General features: G+C 42.3%; 1 protein-coding gene across 1 annotated transcript in view; it reads right to left on the reverse strand.

The window, feature by feature from the left end:
* PDE8A (phosphodiesterase 8A) overlaps positions 1-23,365 on the reverse strand; it is a 169,205-nt gene that overhangs the window by 59,052 nt on the left and 86,788 nt on the right. The window contains exons 2-7 of the mRNA XM_012801922.2: positions 19,717-19,773; positions 17,720-17,910; positions 11,414-11,470; positions 10,531-10,585; positions 6,835-6,923; positions 1,087-1,165 (exon numbers count right to left, since the gene is read on the reverse strand). Coding sequence (XP_012657376.2) covers positions 1,087-1,165; positions 6,835-6,923; positions 10,531-10,585; positions 11,414-11,470; positions 17,720-17,910; positions 19,717-19,773 — 528 coding nt within the window. The remainder of the gene's footprint in view (positions 1-1,086; positions 1,166-6,834; positions 6,924-10,530; positions 10,586-11,413; positions 11,471-17,719; positions 17,911-19,716; positions 19,774-23,365) is intronic.

The following is a 23,365-nucleotide window of genomic DNA, read 5'->3' on the forward strand; positions in this document are numbered from 1 at the left end:
CAGCCATCAGTGTTGTTTGGTGGGCCCAGGCTGGATTCGAACCCGCCTTCTTAGGTGTATGTGGCTGGTGCCTTAGCCACTTGAGCCACAGGTGCTGAGCCAAAAGTACAAATTATATTACCTTAAGTTCCTTATATAAACTTGATTTGCTAATAATGAGTAATTTATTCAATGATTTTTTCAACTTTTAGTTGTTGCTAGTAAATTTATATAAGTAAAAGCTATCTTCCAAAACAGTGAGAAAAGTGGAAGGCTGGCAGACCCCTGACCAGAGCACCCTACGGCAAGCCGTGCTGCCATAGCAGTGACCCTTTGGAGTGAAAGTCTCTCCTGGCGAACACAAATAAGCCAGTGAGATGATGAATGCAAATGTGGCATTTCTACAGATATCTTCTAGTACCTCAAGTAACCATTAGTGTCTTTTCTTAGCTTTGTAGTTTTATTTTATTGATTGATTTTTTTTCAGACAGAGTCTCATTATGTCACCGTCGGTAGAGTGCCATGGCGTCACAGCTCATAGCAGCCTCTAACTCTTGGGTTTATTAACCCAGCAACCGTTTCATAGAGTCACCTAAGACCATCCCGCATATCAGATATTTACATTACGATTCATAACAGTAGTAAAATTACAGTTATGATGTAGCAATGAATATAATTTTATGGTTGGAGATCACCACAACATGAGGAACTGTATTAAAGGGTCAAGGCATTAGGAAGGCTGAGAACCACTGGCTTAACTGATTCTCTTGACTCAGTCTCCCAAGTAGCTGGGACTACAGGTGCCCACCACAATGCCTGGCTATTTTTTTTTTGTTGTTGTTGCAGTTGTTATTGTTGTTAAACTGGCCCAGGCCAGGTTAGAACCTGCCAGCCTCAGTGCATGTGGCCGGAGCCATAACCACTGTGCTAAGGGCCCTGAGCCTTACCTTTGTAATTTTAAATTACTTATTTTATTGATTTTTCTCTAATAATCCTCCGAGGAAAAATTGGTCTCTTGGAAGTTCAAAAAGAAAAAAAAAATCAATCTTAAAACTGAGAGAAAGCAAAAAGGGCAATCCAAAAAGATAAATGTCTAAGTCAACAAACCTGTATAATGTGGTCCTCACTTGTAATCTCAATTGCTTCTTGGCTTTTCTCTAGTGCAGTGAATACTGAGTTACATGTCCTGTATGGGTAGGAAGAAAAAGGGCCTAATTCACATAAATATTACAAAATATAATAAAATCTTAGGATAAAGGTACACTAACTTATTACAATGTGGCTTTTGTCTTATTTATAAGAAAGAGGGAAACCACTAAAAAACATCAGAAGTAAGCGCCCTGCTGCCCTCACGAGAAGGCTGTGGTGGCTTCTTCCCGCGTAGGGCCATGGGCTGCTCTTTGGTGCTGTGGGGCCCTGGGTAAGGGACTGCACCCCCTAAAGACTCCCCCACACCACCTGAAGAGCCCTGATGAAGACTCAATGAGAGAACAGGCTCAAGACCACCACATAGAGCTGGAGAGAAGAGGCCATCAATCGTTTGCAGCTATTACTTTAAACAGATTATTTTCACATTTTGAATGACTAGCTTTGGTGCTTTCTTCACTTAGCCTTCTACTGTGAGCATCTTCCCATGACCTCTGTGTTTGCAGAAATTTTTCAATTACACAAGTAACAAAAGTTTATTGGAAAAATTAGATAAACAAAAATAAACGAGATACCATATCACACTCACTAGGATAATAAAAAAGACAGACAATAACATGTTGGTGAGGACACCTCAGATACTGGCCAGTGAGATTGTAAAATGGTACAGTTTGCACTCAGTAAACGTTTGGAAATTCTTCAGATGGTTAAACATAGAGTTACCATATGATCCAGCTATTCCATTCCTAGGTAACATGCCCAACAGAAATGAAACTATATGCCCACACAGAAACACATACACAAATGCTCATAACAGCATCATTCATAATAGGTAAGAAACAGAAACAATCCAAATGTCTATCAACTAATGAATGAGTGGATAAATAAAATGTTTTATGAGCCATACAATGGAATATTATACATAAAGTCCCGATATGTGTCATAACATGGATATAACATGGATAAACCTTTAAAGAGCTATGCTTAAGTAAAAGAAGCCAGTTACAAAGGACCACTTAACATATGATTCCATTTATATGAAAGTCCCCAAATAAAAAAATCTACAGAGATAGAAGGCATATTAGTGGCTGCCCAAGGCTAGGGTGATGAACATGTTCTAGCACTGTGGTGACCAATGCACAACTCTATGAACATAGGGATATAGTCAGAGTCACTGACTATACCTCAGCAGAGCTCCTAAAGATAAACGAGATTAAATCACCTGAAATCCCAACATCTGGGCATATCAACTGGTGTTCTGCACATATAATGTGTATTTACAGAAAACAGGATCCTACTCGACAGTTTTAAGAAATCTGCTTTCTCAATGAATAACATAGATTAATGTCTTTCCATATCAATAATTACAGTTCATTTGGCTGGGTGTGGTGGCTCATGCCTGTAATCCCAGCACTCTGGAAGGCCATGGCAGGTGGATTGCCTGAGCTCACAGGTTCAAAACCAGCCTGAACTAGAGCGAGACACAATAGTGGGGCATTGTGATAGGCACTTGTAGTCCAAGCTACTTGGGAGGCTGAGGCAAGAGAAATTTCTTGAGCCCAAGAGTTTGAGGTTGCTATGAGCTATGATGCATGGCAGTCTACTGAGGATGACAAAGTGAGACCCTGTCTCAAAAAAATAACAGTAATAGGCAACATGTGGTTGCTCACACCTGTAATCCTAGCACTTAGAGAGGCCAAGGAGGGTGGATTGCTTGAGCTCACAAGTTCAAGACCAACCTGAGCAAAAGTGAGACCCTGTCTCTACTCAAAATAGAAAAAAACTAAGGCAAGAGGATCACTTGAGCCCAAGAGTTGGAGGTTGCTGTGAGCTATGACACCATGACACTCTACCCAGGGCGACAGCTTGAGATTCTGTCTCAAAAAAAATAATGATAGTTACAATTCCTTATTATCATTTTTAATAACTATATAGTATTCCATTATAAGGTTATATGATAATTATTTCAATAAATCCTCTATGACTAGACATTTAGGTTGTTTCTGGTTTTTTTTCTTATATAAAAAAATCTACCAAAGAATGATTAGGAGATTCTCTTGCCTCAGAAGATGAAAGAAAAAAAAAACCTGATTATTCGTAAAGTGCAGAGACAGCACTAAGTAAACTCTAAGAATAACAATGCTTTTACATTATTCCTAATATTCCTCAATTGCCTCACTCAATAAAGCCTAGCCAAGAAAAATTAGCTCCTTTTGGCATGTAAAAAATCAAAGAGATGGTATGTGAACTATACCTCAATGAAGTTTTAGTTTTTTAAAAAACTGGCCTGGCACGGTGGCTCATGCCTGTAATCCTAGAACTTTAGGAGGCTAAGGAAGGAGAATTGCCTGAGGTCAGGAGTTTGAGACCAGCCTGAGTAAGAGCGAGCCCCTGTTGCTATAATATATTAAGAAATTATCTGGGCTTGGTGGCACATATCTGTAGTCCCAACCACTCAGGAGGCTGAGGCAGGAGGATCACATAAACAACGGAGTTTGTGGTTACAGTAAGCTATGACACCACTACACTCTAGCCCAGGTAACAGAGCCTGCTACCAAAACCAAAAAACAAAACAAAACAAAACAAAAAACCCCCAAACAAGAAGAAGTTCCCATCTCTGATCTAACAAGCTTAGAGGAGATGGATCTGTGAAAAGCCCCTTGGGTTTTAACATTCTTTTTTATTTTGGGGGGGACAGAGTTTCACTTTGTCACCCTTGGTGGAGTGCTTTGGTATAATAGCTCACAGCAACCTCACACACTTCAGCTCCAGTGATTCTCTTGCTTCAGTTTCCTGAGTAGCTAGAACTACAGGCGCCCACTACAACGGCCACCTATTTTTAGAGATGAGGCCTCATTCTGGTTCAGGCTGGTCTCTAACCTGTGAGCTCAAGCAATCCACCCACTTCAGCTTCCCAAAGTGCTAGGATTATAGGCATGAGCCACTGCTCCTGACCCGTTCTTTTTTACAACTTTTTATAGCTTTTGCAATCTAATAAATAAAAAATGTTAAATAATTTTCATTTCCATTTCTTTATTAACAAGATTGAACATCTTTTCATATCTATTGGCCATTAATATTTCAAGAACTGCTTGAGCCTGTCTTTTAAAATTTTTTTTACTGGGGTATTTCCATTTTTAACTGATTCATCAAAACTCTTTATGTATTTAGGATTTTAACCTAATGTCTGTCCTATATGTCACAAACATATTTTTCTAGTTTGCCATGTCTAAATTGTTAACCTTATTTAAGGTTTTTGTTTTTTGAACTATAGACAAGCTTAGCATTATTTATTTATTTATTTATTTATTTTTGTAGGTTTTGGCCAGGGCTGGGTTTGAACCCACCACCTCTGGTATATGGGGCCAGTGCCCTACTCCTTGAGCCACAGGCACCACCCAAGCTTAGCTGTTTTTATGATGTCTAATCAAATTCTCTTCCTTTATGGAATCTGGCTTTTATGCCATGCTCATTTCAGTCTTATTTTATTTTTTTGAGACACAGTCTCACTATATTACCTTTGGTAGAGTGTCGTGGCGTCGCAGCTCATAGCAACCTCAAACTCTTGGGCTTAAGTGATTCTCCTACCTTAGCCTCCTAAGTAGCTGGGACTACAGGGCCTGACACAACGCCTGGCTATTTTTTTGTTTTAGTTGTCATTGTTGTTTGGCAGGCCCGGGCTGGATTTGGACCTGCCAGCTCTGGTGTATGTGGCTGGCACCCTAGCCACTGAACTAGAGGCACAAGCCACCCATGCTCATTTTAAAAAGACCTGGTCAATCATTACATAAGTCCACTTATAATTTTTAGTACTTAGATAGCTCTAGGGTTTTACATTTAGGTCTTTAATTCTTTGGTGATCATTGTGAGGTAGGGTATGAGATGGGATTTTCTTTCTGGCTAGAGAATCAACTATCACAATTTTATTCACTAAAAAGTCTGCCCTTTCCTGTGTTGACTTAGAATGCCATCCTGAACATACACTAAATTTGCATACACATTCAAGTCTGTTTCTAGACTTCGTATTCCCATTTCCTGACCTAACAGTAACACTTAGTTGCTTGTTTCAGTTGTTTCATGCACTTATCTGACAGACTAAGCCTCTCTCTTTCTCCCAATTCTTACTATCCCTTCATATTTTTACATCTCCGCCTGGCTGTCCACTGGAGCACAGAGGACAAGCATGATGAAGACAGGGAGTTAAGCAGTGGGTGATGCCATGTAGACTCTTGGATGGTGAACTCTACCTGGAAGGCTGTGGGTGTGGCCCAACAGTAACACAGAATGAAGTGCATATCACTTCTGTGTGGAAAGGGGGAAGAAAACAAAACTGGATACAGGGAGACTGACTGATGGTTTCCATGACCCAGGTAGAAGCATGCAGTGACCTAAAACTACAAGTAGCTGCAAAAATGAAGATAAGTAGACAGATTCCAAGATGCTTATCAAGTACGATGAATAAAACTTGGTGAGAGACTAGATTTAGGGCTGTGTGTGAGGTGCAGAAGTTTTGGGCTGAGACCACAGTGCAGATGCTGCTGCTACCTCAGGTATGGTATGCAGGAAGGAGAGGGCTAAGACTACAATTAGATTCAGAGATGGGGGAAAAACAATGACTGCAGTTTTGAAAATATGGGTTAAACATAAAAAACCATTCTTGCCATTTGCTGCTTATGAGACCTTGGATGTCAGTCAATTTACTTCCTTGGACCTCAGTTTCTGATTCTTGGTTAAGAATCAGACAGAATTCTTATACAGACAGAATAAGCTATAATATCACCGTCTGCTCCAAAATTCTGCTGAGAGAAGGTGGTAGCCTAATTCACTGTGGGCATGCTGAAGCTGGGCTGTGGATGACCTAGGAGTAAGGAATAAAGCAGGCCCAAGAGCAACCATCTACTTCAAGTTTCCTTACAAAATCTGGCAACATACAAGAATGCTTTTGTACGCCAGCCACGCCTATCTTCAGACCCGTGCTCAGCGGCACCCTGCTCTCTCTTACTGTGCCTCCTGCTCATTCACCCATCTATGGAGCAGTTGTTTTCCCCGTACATGGAACCCTGTGCTGGTCCTTCCTCACCTTAATACTCCCTTTCTGATCCGCTCCAATTCTCTCTTTGAATCTTGGTAGTGGAAATGTTAAAGAACAGTGGGATACCCAGAGAAGAAATCTAGAGTAACAGGAAGGTGCAGGCTTTTTCTTCTGTCAATCTAATATAATTTCACCAATTTTTCTGCTTTTCTTGCTCTACAAAAAACTAGACATCCACTCATTTTACCTAAAGAAAAAAAAATCCTGTTTATCAAGAGAAAATGCTATGCTTATTGTACAGAAGAAAAATGTCACCTTCCAGAGATAGCCAATGTTAGTATGTTGGACGTGTGTGCATATTACAGGCATTTTTTTTCTTAGAAAACAAAACAGATGAGCCAGTATATAGTTTCCTATTCCGATTTTTTTACTTACTATTATTTTGGGGCCACTTCTTTACATGTGAGTCTCCAATCTAATGTGACCACTTACTTATCAGATATCCAGGCAGACTCCAGAAAGTCAGTATGAGGAGAGGTGCCCCTCCCCTCCATCCCCTCCAATCCCATTTTAGCAAGAGGTCAGTTAGGGCCAAAAAATAACCCCTACAACCAAGGTTCTCACTTGCCATGCTCCCGTGTGTGGCCCAAGAAACTTTCCAGAAGTGGCAGAATTACCTGAGTTTCAGCTGTGACCGCACCTCTCCAAACTCCAGCTGGAGTAGCTCATTATAGCAGGCCATGATGTTGGGGTTCTCAATATATCGCTACAAACAGGAAGGCAATTTTGTGGATAAACAAAGGTGCTTCTTAACTCTTCTAAATAAACTTCTCGATTTGGCAAATGAAATCTAAAAAGTACTTTGTTATCGTATCGATGAAGACATGAAAGAGAAAATTTATGGGCACCAAGTTAATTTTTTTTTAAATCAGGTCTAAGAATGCTTTCATTTGGGGTGTTAAGAGTGTTTAATCAGAGGCCAGAATATGGAGAGGAGGACGCTTACTAATTCCTATTTTATGTCGGACTTTCAGGGTGCATTCACAAAAAATACTTTATCCTCTTTAAAATCACACAAGCTCTGGGGAGCAAAAATATGCCTAGATTTCTATTTGCATGTATTTCACAGAGGGAACCCCCACTTAGGCAACATTTTCCTACACTGACCTCTGACAGTGGCACAGCCAAGCCAGGCAGGCCATCATTATCTTCCACAGTGGAGGTACTGGCAGAGGTCATGATTTGCCCAATGTCTTTTAGTGCTGTGGACATTAAGTATTTTGTGTAATAACCTTTACAGAATGGAAACATCTGGTGACAGATGGACCCATTCCACTACCAAATTATACATGCCATGAAGACATCTAGGAGCCACTGCTTTCTATCACACAGTTCTCTGCAGAAGGAGAAATATTTGTGAACATTACCCCTTCCCCATTTCTGTGACTAGCTCTTTGCTTTTACCTGCACCATAAAGCAATAATGGTCCCCCTGAGGGGAAGCCAGGCCTCTTCAGGCCAGTATCGGCAAGTCCCAGCCAGACCCACCTGGGAAGCATGGCCAAGCTCTGACCAAGGTCTCATCTAAGTGTCAAGTAAGGACCCAGCCCCAGGTTCACACCTTGAAAGCTGTATAGTCTTAAACTGGGAACTTACCCATCCCAAGCCTGCTTCCTCACCTGAAACACGGGAAGAATTCCTACTCACTGTGAGAATAAACAGAGACAACAAGAAAAAGCATTCTAAGCTCAAACTGCTACAGAAAGGTAAAGAGCAGCTATGGCCATCCCTGAGAGGGCAGGCAAGACCTCTGGGCCACAGTCAGGAGGGTCTCCATGCCTGTGAACCAAAGCACAGCCTCTTTGTTACCCAGAGGTCTGACAGGTGACATGGCTACCAGCTCCCACCATGTCTCAGTCACCCAGGACCCCAATGGGAACACCCAAGGACACGGGAACCTTTTGCTGACTGGGCAAGGACAGTAAGAGATTTCTGGGCATAGTACTATTCCACACAGCAGATAAGGGGTGGTGGCCCTGAGACAGACAGGAGTTCCTAGCGGCTGTGCAGGTGAGATCTTGAGATTGGGAGCGAGATATTTATTCATCCAATTCCAAAATGGTATGAACGTTATATATCCATAAAAAATTTTTTTATCCCAAAAGTGGATATCAAAGTAAAAAACCTAGCACTGGTAACCAAGCCCCAAGCATACAGCATCTCACTCCCATTTACCTGACCCCTTTTTACATCTGCTTTGCTCTGAGCGTCTAAATACTGTTCTTTATGTCTAAACATCTGGTCCTTCCTATCCTTCTTCAACTTTGGTTTCTGCTTCAAGGACTCCACAGGGCATGGAAAGTGTTAAATCAAGCTCAGGGATCCTCAGAAAGCCAGCAGCTACACCCTCTGCTCACACCCTTCGACAGGGTCTGGGGCTACAGAGCCGGCAGACTGTTTGAGCTGACCCCACCCTGCTTTCTCTAAGGCATGGCCCATATCACACCTATGCTAAGACCCAAGCCCCATCCTGCTAGGCCTCACCCAGTGATTCTCAACTCTTGGTGACATATTAGAATTGCTTGCAATTTGAAAAAATAATACCAACGTGCAGGCCCTCCTCAGACCAAGTGAGAATCTCCAGCAGTGCTCTTCAGGGTGACAAACCAAACTCCAATCCTAGATATTTTAGTCAACAAACACTCAGCTGCCAAGTCCAACTGAGAAGGCAAGCAGGCCCTCCACTCACATTGTGACACTGAACCGCCGCTGAGCCGCAGAGCAGTTCCCTGGCCCACATCTCCAGACACCAGAAAGCTCACCACAGCACCACTTCCTGGCCAGCACCACCACCTACGCCAGCGTCTTCCCCTCGCTGTGCTGCTGTTAGCTGTCATTCCCTCAGCAGTATTTCTCGGGCTGCTTTTAAGATCTCTCTGTTTTTTATTTTTCTCAGTTTCACTATGACGTGTTCTCTTTTTTATTTACTCTACTTTGGATTTATTGGAAATTTTGGACCTCTGAATTAGTCTTTTATCTGGAGAATTCTCAGCTTGGCTCCACCCTTCCTCTTCTCCTAGAACTCCAGGTATAAAGACACTAAACTTTCACACTATCTTCCACTTTTCTTGACCTAACTTATTTAGTTGTTATATTTCTGTGCTACATGTGCTGACCCACTGAATAAGTTTTAAATTTTTTAGTTACTTTGTTTTCATTTCTCAAAATTCAATTTTGTTGGGGATAAAATTTGCTATGTCACATTTTTAAATTTCCTCTTTCCCAGCTTGTCTTATCTTTTGTTTCTTTACATGTAATAGGTCTACATATTCATAATGGTCCATGTCTGAGAAGTCTGAGGTCTGTCTCCATAGTCTTTCTTCCTGTTAGCTTTCACTTACTGTCTTTGTCTCCCAGGGGATTGGGAACCTTTGACTGAGTGTTGCCTGCTCCCCTGACCAATTCTTTTTTTTTTTTTTTTTTTTTTGAGACAGAGCCTCAAGCTATCCCCCCTGGGTAGAGTGCCATGGCATCCCGCTCACAGCAACCTCCAACTCCTGGGCTCAAGCAAGTCTCCTGCCTCCGCCTTCCAAGTAGCTGGGACCACAGGTGCCCGCCACAACGCCCGGCCATTTTTTGGTTGCAGCCATCATTGTTGTTTGGCGGGCCTGGGCTGGGGATTCGAACCCGCCACCTTAGGTGTACGTGGCTGGCGCCTTAGCCGCTTGAGCCACAGGTGCCGAGCCCCCTGACCAATTCTTTATGGAGATTCTTTATGGCCAAAAATGAAGTTATCTTCTGTATTTGCTCCTTCGAGGCACCTAAGAGAACCACCTGTCCAGACCACTTCAAATTTGAGGTTTTCAGACTACTTTGTTGATACAAATTGAGGCTACAAATTTGTCCAAGGGTCAGTCCTACTTAAGATCTCTCCATCAGGATTCCCAAGGCCTCATTTATAATCAGCTGACCAGATGCTCCAGCAGTCTTTTGCTTAGGAGAAACCAACAGATTGAAGCTGGGGATAGAGTAAAAGGGAATTGTGTTTGGGTTGCCTTATCTCCAGAATCCCTGAACTCGCTTTTAAAAAGTTGCTTGTATACGTGTGAGCACTAGGGCAATACATCCTATGGTATAATTTATGATGAGTGTGCCATAAATGATCTTAATGTTTAGATGATTTTACCAGGCATAGTTTTAAGAGCTAAGAAAGTGAAGTGCTACAGATTAGATTAGCAGGTTATAAAGTCAAACTAAACTGTAACAGGAGAAGGAGAGTAATTTTTTTTTTTTAAATCAGTTTGAAACTTTTGCTAGGTACTGAACTGAGAACAACATATCGCAGTGGATTATGACAAGGAAGTGCGTACATACCCTTGTAAATCCAGCAGCAATGAACGGCATTAGAGACAACTCTTCTTTATCCACCCTTCAAAAGAACACAGTATAAAAGGTTAGACATAGTTTTTTCAATTACATGTCACCTCTTTTCCTATATACTAATTTAAATAATACTTTTTCACATAACGAATACTTTCAGATAAATCAGATTAATATAAAAATAAAAAGTTGAAAATTATTTGTTTCAATTCATACTGATCTTTTTGTCAATATGTACTGTAATACTTGAAATACAGAGATTATATCAGCAGCCAGAATCTGGGAGCATCCATGAATTTAAAATGTAAAAAGTTTAATTCAAACCAAGTTAAATTCCCTATTTTCTTCTACTTTCAGTTTAATTTTTTAAAAAAAATCTCCTCCCCCATACGCCCCAAGAAAAAAGTATAAGGGACACAGAAACATTTCTTCTATCTATAAAAATATATCAGCTAGATAATATTTATTTGATTACTTGTCCTTTTTACATATTTCTCTTCTTTCTTTATCCCCAACTTAAAGATAAAATATAAGATTCTGCCCATTTATGTGTAATTCAAATCCTGCAAGATATATGGAATTAGTAGCCCTCAGAAGACACCCTCAGAAAACATTCATCTTTTCAGGAATGGAGTTCTCACATGGTTTGCCTCTCTAACGTGAAAGTTAGTTCAAAGCCACAAAACCTAGCGTGAGTGCAGAAAAGTCCCTCTTGGAACAGGAGAAATGAAATAAAAAATAAAAAGAATAAAGAACAAAAGTCCAAACTACAAAGGTCACACCTGTCACACACTCAAGTTGTTCTTTGGCCAGCTATCAAAAGCAAGCATCACACTGACACCTGAATTTTGACACCCCTCCCAAAAGTAAAGCTTACCTGCGTACTACACCAACAATAACTGTGTTTTCTGAGAGTTTTGATGATCTGATAGACCTTAAAAAAAAAAACTTTAAAATAAATACAAAAATAATTCTTAAAATATAACACAAATATACTTAAACAATCTTGGTAGAACAACTAAACTTGGAAGAGGGTAGAAGAGCAGAGATCCCTTCACACTCTGGACTCATTTTCTTGGCTCCTTGGCCCTCCTCTCTTTTGGGGACATAATGCTCATCAGCAGAATGTGGTAACCATAACAACCAGGGAGCAGGAAGCAGCGTGGAGAGAATGTGTGTTCTCTTGCTCTGGGCTTTTTGGGGGGAGGCGGATAGGGGCTGAATATTTTCCCTACTTTGTACTTAACATGCAAGGAGCTATTTGTTTCTTCCTACCAAAGGAAAATGCTAGTTTGTGTGTATTACATAAACTTGGAGGAAAGGAGCCCAAGGGCTGGCTCTTCACTATATTCTAAACAACACAAAGAATGAAGGATTCCTAGGTAAAATGAAAGCTAAATTAACAAGAAAAAAAAACACAAACCAGGAAATGTAAGATTTCATTATTAGTCAGAAGGAGAATCAACACTCAAAAAGGTTAAGAATGGAGGACTTGACAAAAAAAGCACAAGACATTGCTCCCTCCAGTCACCAAGGAGTGTGAGGCTCCCACCAGGATGAATTTAACCCATCTGGAGAGGCGGCTTTAGAGGACACAGGGAATGAAAGCACAGACAGAAGGTCAGAGCAGAAAGAAGTAAACATGGTACAGCAGAGTAGAGAAGGTGACACACAAGAGCTCTGAACTCGTCCTAGTGGGGAGAAAGCCGGGCTGCCTGGAGAGGAGCCAGGCCACAGAAGGAGAAAGGAACTCGGCTTCAGACCTAGAGGAAAAAGACTCAGTTAGAGAGGGACTTCAGAAGGAGGGCTTGGAGAGTCACACCCAAACTGCTCTGCCAGTCAGATGCACTGCTGCCTGCAGAATGTGTCCAGGACGGGACAGAGACCCACCGAGACTGCCACATCTGCGTCAGCTCTGTCAGTTCAAGAAACAGAACCAATACTAAATCATGGGACACAGAAAATGATTTGTGCAACAGTTTTTCAATTCTCCCAAGGATAGTACAAAACATAACCATTCCAGATTCACAATAGAGATTTTCTATACACAATGGATGCCTCAGTTTTCATGACCTTTTTCTATTAAGGGCCAGAGAGTAAATATTTTAGGTTTTGCAGGCCATAGGACTGTCACAACTACTCAACTCTACCACTGTAGCACAGAAGCAGCCATACATAATACACAAATGGATGGGTATGACTGTGTTTTGGTTTTTTTTGCCTACTGCTGCCTCTGGGTATTTGGGCCTAATTTTCTTGCGGAACCCAGGCTGAAAAAGGCCTTGGTGAGGGAATCTGCTGAGGAATGGAAGTTGCCCGGGGGGTAGAGAAGACCTCCAGGGATCAGCCACCTCCCTCACTGCTCATCTCTCCACCTTCTTCAACATTTCTGCTCCCAGTGTCCACTTGGTACTCTGCAAGATCTAGTGTACCAGCCTAAAGGCTCTGCAGGGCTCGCCAGCCAGGTGCCAATCTCCAGTCCAACCTAGGGAGCAGGCAGGCTCCACTTTCTGCAGAAAGCAAAGGAGAGACACTTAGGCCCACAGGAGGGGTCACTGGCACAGCAGATACTCAGAGCCAGGGTACTCATCCAGCTGGTGACTAAATTCATCCCAACACTAATCTCAAACAGGGAGTAAGATACATGACTCACAAATGGATTTCCATGACTTCCAGGGACACTGTATCTGCTTATGTTGTCACTGTGTCGCAGAGATTTAGAGAGAGGAAAGGCAAATTTAAATACGCAGCCAGTCACCTCACACCAGCTCTCTGAAGAAAACCAGAGATCTGAGTGACATGATGGCAGGGAGGCAGATGTGCAGCTGATCTCAGCAAGGAGTCTGGAACATGAGGTGTGTGGCCCTGGGTAAGGATGAAGTGGAAGGGAGACCTCATGAAAGACTGTGACTGTTTTCAGGCTCCTTATGCCTCTGTCCCCTTTGTACAATGTGGTAGAAAAGACCATGTCTCTGTCCATCTCCCTCTGCTCCTTGGGTTTCTGACTGGATGTGGAAAGCAAAGAACGCAGAGTGGCAGGTACAGCAGGGCTGGAGCCTGGCCCCAGCCGGCCAACAAGAGTGGTGCTGCTCTGCCGGGCCGGGCCGGGCCATCCATCTCTCTGGTCGGTGCCGCCCAAACCCGGGCCCAGGAGAGCATGATGAGAGCCACACACGGCCTCTTCTCATGGCCTTCCTTTAAGGCCACTGGCATTTCAGCCTCCAAGTGTGAGTGGATAGGTCAGGATCCACTTCCTGATTCGTCCCCACAGTACCATGGGCACAGTGGAGATCACTTTCCTTTTCTGTTCTCTCAGATTCTGACGTACCTATTAGTTTGCTCTTCATTTTTTATTGCTGTGGTCCATGCTTGCTTCTTTGTTACCTTCATGGATTCTTTGACAGGAAGCTGGGAGGAGGTACAGAGAACGAGCACTGGACAGACGGCTGTGTGGCTGGCCGAGGCCCCCAGCTCTTCCTTCTACTCCACTCTCCCTGGCAGCCAAATGATCTGTACTCCATGCACAGACTGTGTCAGGGTAGCCACTGCCCACAGGGCAGGATCCAAAGCCTTTGGCTCAGCACACAGGCTAATGTCAGCTGCCCCACTCCCGGGGGCTCTGCTCCACTCCCGCCTGCCCAGCAACTGTCCACACTGAGCAGGGAACCTGGATACCCTGCCTATTCTTCCCTTTTACTTCTAGTGGGGCCACTGCTCCTTCTACTGGGGCCATTGTCTTCTTTCCTCCTTTCAAAGCTTCTGCTCATCCTATAGGACTCAGCCCACACATCCTCTGTGAAGCCTCTTCAACACCACACCACAGCAGTCTGTTTAAACCTGCTTCTGGGGCCACTCACACGCCTGCACAGGAATCACTTGCCTGCCAACTAAAGCTTTAGCTCCTCACAGACGAGAACCACACTTTCTTCATTAATGTAGCCCTAGTACCCACACGGTGCTGAACCCGAGAAGACCACAGCAGGGTTCGTAAGCTGGTGGGTTTGGAAACATATCAGACACAGAACACTTACCAGGGTATCTTACAAGGAGTGAAGGAGTTCCAGATACCCCCAGTAGAGAGACCACAGCAGGGTTCGTAAGCTGGTGGGTTTGGAAACATATCAGACACAGAACACTTACCAGGGTATCTTACAAGGAGTGAAGGAGTTCCAGATACCCCCAGTAGAGAGACTAAAGATGATGCTAGTCATTTAGAAAGGTCAGCAGTGTTGATGAAGTATCCCAATAAAGAAGTGAAAGGGCAGGACAGAATTCTGCAGAGCTCAGGTTCATGAGCCATGTCAGTCTCCTGAGAGAGGGCAAGCCAGTTCAGGAAGGGAGCCTGGGAGGATTTCTTGATTTAAAAAGTCCATAGTGGGCAAATGTCCTTACAGTGTTGATCTTAAGGGAGATAAACCAGGGAAAATGCCAGAGTCAAGACAAAACTGACTTAGGATAATACATCAGAGCCTGCTCTTGCCTATAGAAAATTCACTGCAGATAGCTCAAGGATCCCACACCCATCCCAAGTCCTCACCCAATAAGACAGAGATTATATAGTGGAACACAGCTAGTGAAAAGGACTTGAGATTCCTCACCAGAGCTACAGTGTCAGGAAAGACACATTACCTGGGACTCCACTTGCAAGGTATACTCTCCAGCTTGCACAGGGAGAGAGCTGTTCTGTCACTATTCACAGGTCCATGCAAACCTTTTTAGTTCCGGAGACTGTTTCTGAGGGCTGTTGACTGGAAAATGATACTTGGAGGAAGCAGCCTTGATGAGGCTGGGATTTGGAGCCACGCTCTGTGAGGAGCTCCAACAGCAGCAAGCATGTACTCAGTCTAAGACAGGGTGTCTTGGGAAGACACAATTCTGTCCTCAAACATTGGATGTCCGTCATGGGGAAGGGGAATGGGCCTGTTCTAGCAACCCTGTGGGTTTTATGTAAACAGGAACTTGTAAAGCTCAGGGCTTTCGCTTGGGCTGGCCTAGATCCCCAGCAGACGCTGCATGGAGGGTGGCAGGAGCTTTGTAGACAATACACTGACAGTCTGTTTCTCCACGACCGCTTATTAAAAAGTCCAGTTCCCATTCTTTATTTTAAAATTGCATAAAATTGTTGTTTACATGATGAGAAAACACTGATTAACTCTACTGCTCACGAAATTTTGCATTTGTGTGAATTTTTAACAGTATTATGTAACATTACATATTTTTATTATGCTATTTAATAATTAATACATAATAGTATTATGTAACATTATGTAATTTTAATATGTTATTTAATGAAATAAGTACTTTTCATTTAAACACTTCGACCCTACTAGTCTATAAACTCATAAAAGACAAGCACATCATTTTATTTCCTTTTGGTCTTATACATGGCTCAATAAAAATTTAGTAAATGAATTAACCCATTTATTTAGAATATTCTTAAAATATATAATACTACATGTTCTATTAAACAGTAGAGTATGATTTTACATTATTTATATTGCAACACAATTTTAAAAAGTAGAGCATACACTTTTTTGCTTAATGATACAGGATGATCTCACAGAGTCATCTCTGTGACTGTGAACTTCCATTGTCCAGCATGTACCCATGACTAGGTTTGGGCAAGTTTCCCTGGGCACCTCACCCCCGCCTCACCTTCCCATCTTGGCAGCCATCTAGCTCCCCTTAGATACCCACCTGCCCTGCAGCACTCCACCAAGACTAAGCAACATGTGATTCAGGTGCTTTCCTCCCTTCTCTGATACCCAGTGGATGTTAGGGATAGAAAGGATGGGGGAAACAAGTGTTCCAGATTTACAGTGGAGCTTGAACACTCCCAGAGAAGCCAGCGAGTCACCCAGAAACAAGCAGCTGGACAGGGAGGAGCCAAACCTGGACCCAGACCTGCCTCTACCAGCCTCAGCTCTCTCTACCTCCTGGGTAGCAGTCCCTGGCAGATGTGCAAGGTGACAGGCCAGCAGACATGTCAACAAATCTGGGTTACAGCAATAATGGCTTACTGCAGAGTCAGCCAGACTGAAGCAGGCAAGGTGCAAGGCAGCACTTCAGGTGCCAGGTTGAGGCCTGAAGAGAGACTCCAGTGGAGACGGTTCCACCGGGACAAAAGCTGCACGGCCTGACTGCCAGAAGATGGGTTTTCATCACCAAGGAGATACCTACATGTCCAAATCACCACCATACCCTGCAAACAATCGATCTTTCGATATAATGCCACTTGCTTGTCACTTCAATTTTTAACCCTTAATTGTAATTGACTTAAATCTTTTCTATCTCTTAAAAATCAGGAGCTTAAATGTCCTTAAAATTAATGCTATAAAATTTTGTTACATTAAAATTATATGCATTCTCCCACATAAGGTTTTCTCTTAAATAAAATGTATTTTACATCACCTTGCTTCCATTAGCAGCAAATAATTTTCTTTACAAAGCACTTTTTTTCAGATTTAGGGTTTGCTATCCAGAATTCTCTCACAATATTGATATTCTGCAAGTATTATAAATAAGACACATTCATCTAACACTAGAAGAAAATTTTCTTTCATTTTCTTTTTTGAGACAGAGTTTCACTATGTCACCCTGGATAGAGTGCTGTTGCATCATAGCTCACAGCAACCTCAAACTCTTGGGCTTGAGCGATTCTCTTGCCTCAGCCTCCCAAGTAGCTGAGACTACAGATGCCCACCACAATGCCTGGCTATTTTTTTGTTGCAGTTGTCATTGTTGTTTTTAGCTGGCCCTGGTCTGGGTTTGAACCTGCCAGCCATGGTGCATGTGGCTGGCACCATAACCACTGTGCTACAGGCGCTGAGCCTAGAAGAATATTTTCTAAGTTTTTATAACTTTAAAAACAATCTGGAAAATTACAATTTTTATTGCAGTAATATACAGGTGCTAGTTATGGTTACTTACACATTAGGTTTCACCCTGACCTTTAATGGTTTTCATTCCCATTTTCTTAATCATTTGAGTTTTATGCAAAGCAAAGCAAGACAAAACAAAAGAGACAAAGATCAATCCTAGAAATAATGAGGTTCCAATGTCTTGCTTATTTGACATATGTGGAAGGTAACTTAACAGAGACTGAATTTAATTTAATGTATTTCTAGGTTGCATTCATTGTCACAAATACCAGTGAGACTACTGGGGACCACTCTGGGCTCACCTGCATAGTGCCTCTGCATCCAGCTGCCGAGGATTCCTGTGGTCGATGATGATGATGTCATGGTGGTTGTCCAGGAAACAGGCAAGGACAGCCTGCGCGTCTTTGGTGACTGTGAACTTAAACCCTGCCTTTTCACATGCCCTGCAGAATCCATTACATTGGTTATCTTCTTTGGTAAACACTAAAAGTACCTGAATCAAAAGATCACAAACACTAGTTTAAAAAGATGTAGAATTATCATTTCTTAATAAGCCACAGAAAGATCCCAAGTATTTCCAAGGCAAGCACACAGATGTGGTCATAACAGTCTGTCAACATAAATCCCTCCACACATAACGCAGGGGCAGTACTGCTCAGCTCTCTGAAATCAGTGCTATTCTTGTATCTGCTCATAGACAGAAATTCCCAGTGCATGGATCATATACCTACTGGTTTTGCAAATAAATCCACTGGCAGAATTCAAAGGCTCAATTAAGCATTTTATCTTGAAATATTTGATAAGCCTTTCATCTTAAGTGAATTAAAACACACAAATATTTATTTTAGCTAACAAAAAGTTAACTGGGTAAGTCCTCAGATGGCAAATGTTAATATTTCAGTAAAAGTATTAAAACACTTAATCCTTTAAATAATGTATTTAAATGTTTTTAAGTGAGATTTCATGTAATTCCTCTAAGTTAAAAAAAAAAATCACTTTGATTAAAAGAGGGGAGACTAAAGTATACCACAGTGCTACACTTCAAAACCTGCATGTAATGGGACCCAGGAGCAGCACAGGTCCAGGAGGCAGGACGCAGCATCTGTGCTCTGCTGTCCTGGTGCTAGCTTGGATCAGGTGAGGCCTGTATCTGGGGCCTCTTCCCTACCCAACCACTCCCTCTCATCCCTTCAGGAGCAGACTGACCACAGGGCAGCAGTGGTCAGAGAGGGCAGCCTGTGAGTCAGAGACTGTAAATCTATGTATAAGAGTGCATATTTCTGTCAGCCCTTTTCATATTTAAAAAAATGTAATAGTGAACACGTATTTGTGTGCTGGAAGCCCCAATAACTTTGAGAAATTTTAATAGGTTATTTTCTATTTCAAATTTTGGACTAGAAAAATTATAGACATCTTTTCTCTGATAGAGCTGATTTAGCAATACAGAGAAGACTATCTTTTTACTTTGCTTTTTTTGTTTTCTCAGACAGAGTCTCATTCTGTTGCCCAGACTACAGGGCCATTGTGTCAGCCTAACTCACGGCAACCTTGAACTCCTGGCCAGGCTCAAGTGATCCTCCTGCCTCAGCCTCATGAGCAGCTGGGACTACAGGTGCCCACAATATTTTAGGGACCCCTAATTTTTTCTATTTTTAGTAGACGGGGTCTCACTCTTTCTTAGGCTAGACTTGAACTTCTGAGCTCAAGTGATCCATTTGCCTCAGCCTGCTAGAATGCTAGGATTACAGGCCTGAGCCACCACAACTTACTCTTTGCTTTTTATATTGGAAATATCAAACCTGCACAACAGCTGTGAACAAGGAACACTCAAGAAACACTAGGGTGCACTTCCTCGATGCTCAAACAAGGAACACTAGAGTGCACTTCCTCGGTGCTCAAACAAGGAACACTAGGGTGCACTTCCTCGGTGCTCAAACAAGGAACACTAGGGTGCACTTCCTCGGTGCTCAAACAAGGAACACTAGGGTGCACTTCCTTTATGCTCATCAACTAATATTTTGCCACCTGCGCTTTGCTTGCCCTCTCTTGACACACGCACAAATATACACATTTTTCTTCACTATTGAACCAATTTAAAGTAGGCAGCAGATACTTCTTTATCTCTAAATACCTCAATCTGTATTTTTATATATAACCATACTATTATTATCAAGTTCAAGAAAATTGATCCAATCCTTTTACCTAAATAAAAGACTATTTTAAATTATAACTTTAGGCCCTCCCACATACCCCTTTTAAAGAAATAAAATATGATGATTACAGCATGGTTCATTATTACCTGAAGTTGATCTTGATGAAATCTCATGGGGCCAAACTGCACCTCAGCTACTGCTACCTGTAAGAACAAGAGCTGCTTAAAAATGGAAGGAGAGAGGAAAAGAAGCCTGTTTAAAGTTTTTCTCTCTAATCAGTACCAGAAATAAAATAAAATTTCTACTCTAGAGAAATATTAATTTGTAGATAAAGAAATTATTATGAGGCATTTCCATATGGGCCCCAGAAGAAGTGGGGACCAGGAAAGGACAAGTAGAATAAATCCAATCCCAGCTTTGCCTTTTACTAGCTATGTATGACTTTCATTATTCAACCTTCCTCACTTTCAATTTCTCATTTGTCATAAAGATCAAATCATCTTGCAATGAAGAACTAGCATTCCAACAGCAGACACTGAGTAAAACAGCATGTCCCTCCGTCCCTACCTCCCTGATGATGATGAAGTCTATATCCCAGCGGCACATAACTGATGCAGCCTACAGTCTGAATCACAGAACATCAGGGCCAAAGAGGCCTCCTTGAGAAACAGTTAACACTTTTCATTTTATAGAGGAAAACTTACCAGCAAGCGATTATCCATTTGGGAATTTAATGCTAAAACACACAAAGGTAATAAACACAATGTCAAAACCAAACTCCAGTGAGTATTGATAACATCAACGGGAGGCTGAGCAGAGTCTGGTCACTGTGTTAAGGGCTGAACACATGTCTTCTTATGAACTGTACAGCAGTGTGCTCAGGGTTCACAGCTGAAAAACTGAGGCTCCAAGTGCCTTGCTGAAGGCCACAGCCAGACCCAACCCAGGTCTGTTTAGCTCTATGACCTGTTCTGCAAACCCAGGGCCAATGGAAGGTTTGAATTATCTGTGTACAGCACAAAAGAGCCCAGGGCCAGGACAGAGTGGGCTAAAATCTAGTAATGAACTCTAGCACTAGGCTACTACCCAGAGGAAGAGACACATTTTGTAATTTTCCCAGAGACTCTGTATGTGTTGAAGAAATTCCACTGTAGAGCTCAGGGTGATGATATGATTTCATGCCTACAACACAAAAATGGAAGAAGTAGATCCATAAGACTTCCTATAAGATGCTTTCTAACTTGACTGCCCACTTACAATCTCTCCCCTCAGGCAGTGGTCTATCCTAGCAAACGCATGTAACAAAATCTGTTAATGATGTAGGAAATCCACATATATTTTTAACCATAAGAAGCTGATGCCTACTAATTGTGGGCCACTGGCTCAGTCTCTGAATTGCTTGGTAATAATTCTGTCTCTCAGAGGGCATATGAAGAATGAAGGTCACTGCAATTCCAGACCTAAGAATGAAGAGGAGGAATTTTATGAGGCAGGAGAGTGAGGAGAACAACGAGCCACGGCACCACGCATCTTCTTGTGTGTGTGACTGTGGGCCACATCATACTACCATAGCTGGGTACCAAAGCCAAAATTTCTGAAAGAGAAAAGGTCCATGAGGGCTGGGAGAGTCTTAAAAGACAGCTCTGGAGAAGATAGAGCTTCTTCGTGGAGCAAGAAGCACTAGAAATCTGTCTAACTAGGTAATACTGCACTGGCAAAATGTGTCTGATAAGACTGTTTTGGGAACTCTGGAGTCTAATGGAGGTTTGCAACTTCCAAGGATGTCTTGGACAGTAATTGTGGTCACTTTTGGCTCTCAACACAGAGTAGTCACCCATCTCTGAGCTCCAGCCCACGGTAGGCAGCTACGCATGTGTTCCTGAATACAATGTGGAGCCAGGGCGGCCAAAAATGATCCTATCCTCCAACTATCAGAGACCTATGATCTGATCACTGCCTGCTGTTTCTGATCAGAGGTACAAACAAAGAAGGGGGTGGCCATTGTTGCATCTCCTCCTAATGTTGCAAGCCCTTCCCACTCTAGTAGAAATGACTTCTAGGAGACAAAAAGGGCTGGTGCCTTTCCTCTCCCCTTTTAATTTCTCCTTTCCCCATGGGAGTCAGACATTAGGAATTAGGACATTCAAAAGCAAATGTATATATGGAGAAATTTAGAAAGTGAGTTAGAAAGACCAGGGAAAGGCTCAGAAAATGCCCAGGAATACCTCAAGTTTACACCTTAGGCTGATCATAATCAAAAAAAGAAAAACAATGAACAAAATCAATAACAACAGAAAGGAAACTCTTGGGAAAAGCTGAATATTATATACAATGTTATCAAATTATTAAATTCAAATGTCATTTCAACAACAAAAAATCACAGAAGATACAAAGGAAAGTACAGACCATTCAAATGAAAAAAAGTCAACAGTCACCATTGCTGAAATATGTCTGATGGCAGATCTACTAGACAAAGACTTTAAACAACAAAATTAAAAATTCCCAAATAATTAAAGATCTGGAGAAAGTCAAGAAAATGATGTATGGAAAAAAAGGTCAATAGATGAAACCCGTAAATAGAAACTCACAAGAATTTCTGGAGATGAAAAATATAATAACTGAAATGAAAAATTCACTAGAGTGATTTGAAGACAAATTATGGCAGGCAGAAGAAAGATTCAGCAAACTTAAGAATGGAACAATTGAAATTATTGAATTGTTATTTTATTATCTGGGAAACAATAAAAACAAAAGAAAAGAAAAGAAAACCTAAGGCACCAAATGAACACCACTAAGCAAAACAACATGTGCACCATGGAGGTACCAGAAGAAGGAACAACATAGGGACCATGGATGTCCCAGAAGAAGGAACAACATGGGCACCAAGAACGTTCCAGAAGGAACGTGGGCACCATGGACGTCCCAGAAGAAGGAACAACATGGGCACCATGGACATTCCAGATGAAAAAACAACATGGGCACCACGGATGTCTCAGAAGAGGAAACAACATGGACACCACGGACATTCCAGATGAAGAAACAACATGGGCACCATGGATGTCTCAGAAGAGGAAACAACATGGACACCATGGACATCTCAGAAGAAGGAACAACATAGGCATCATGAACGTCTCAGAAGAAGGAACATGGGCACCATGGAAGTTCCAGAAGAAGGAAAAACATGGGCATCATGGATGTCCCAGATGAAGAAACAACATGGGCACCATGGATGTTTCACAAGAAGGAGCAACATGGGCACCATGGATGTCCCAGAAGAAGGAAGAACATGAGCACCATGGATGTCCCAGAAGAAGGAACAACATGGGCACCATGGACGTCCCAGAAGAAAGAAAGAACAACATGGGCACCATGGACATCCCAGAAGAAAGAAAGAACAACATGGGCACCATGCACGTCTCAGAAGAAGAAACAACATGGGCACCATGGACATCCCAGAAGAAAGAAAGAACAACATGGGCACCATGGATGTCCCAGAAGAAAGAACAACATGGGCACCATGGACATCCCAGAAGAAAGAACAACATGGGCACCGTGGACATCCCAGAAGAAGGAACAACATGGGCACCGTGGACATCCCAGAAGAAGGAACAACATGGGTACCATGGACGTCCCAGAAGAAAGAAAGAACAACATGAGCACCAGGGACGTCCCAGAAGAAAGAACAACATGGGCACCGTGGACATCCCAGAAGAAGGAACAACATGAGCACCAGGGACGTCCCAGAAGAAGGAACAACATGAGCACCAGGGACGTCCCAGAAGAAGGAACAACATG

Source organism: Otolemur garnettii, unplaced genomic scaffold (genome assembly GCF_000181295.1).
Source record: "Otolemur garnettii isolate 467f Iridium unplaced genomic scaffold, OtoGar3 scaffold00011, whole genome shotgun sequence".
Taxonomy (NCBI): domain Eukaryota; kingdom Metazoa; phylum Chordata; class Mammalia; order Primates; family Galagidae; genus Otolemur; species Otolemur garnettii.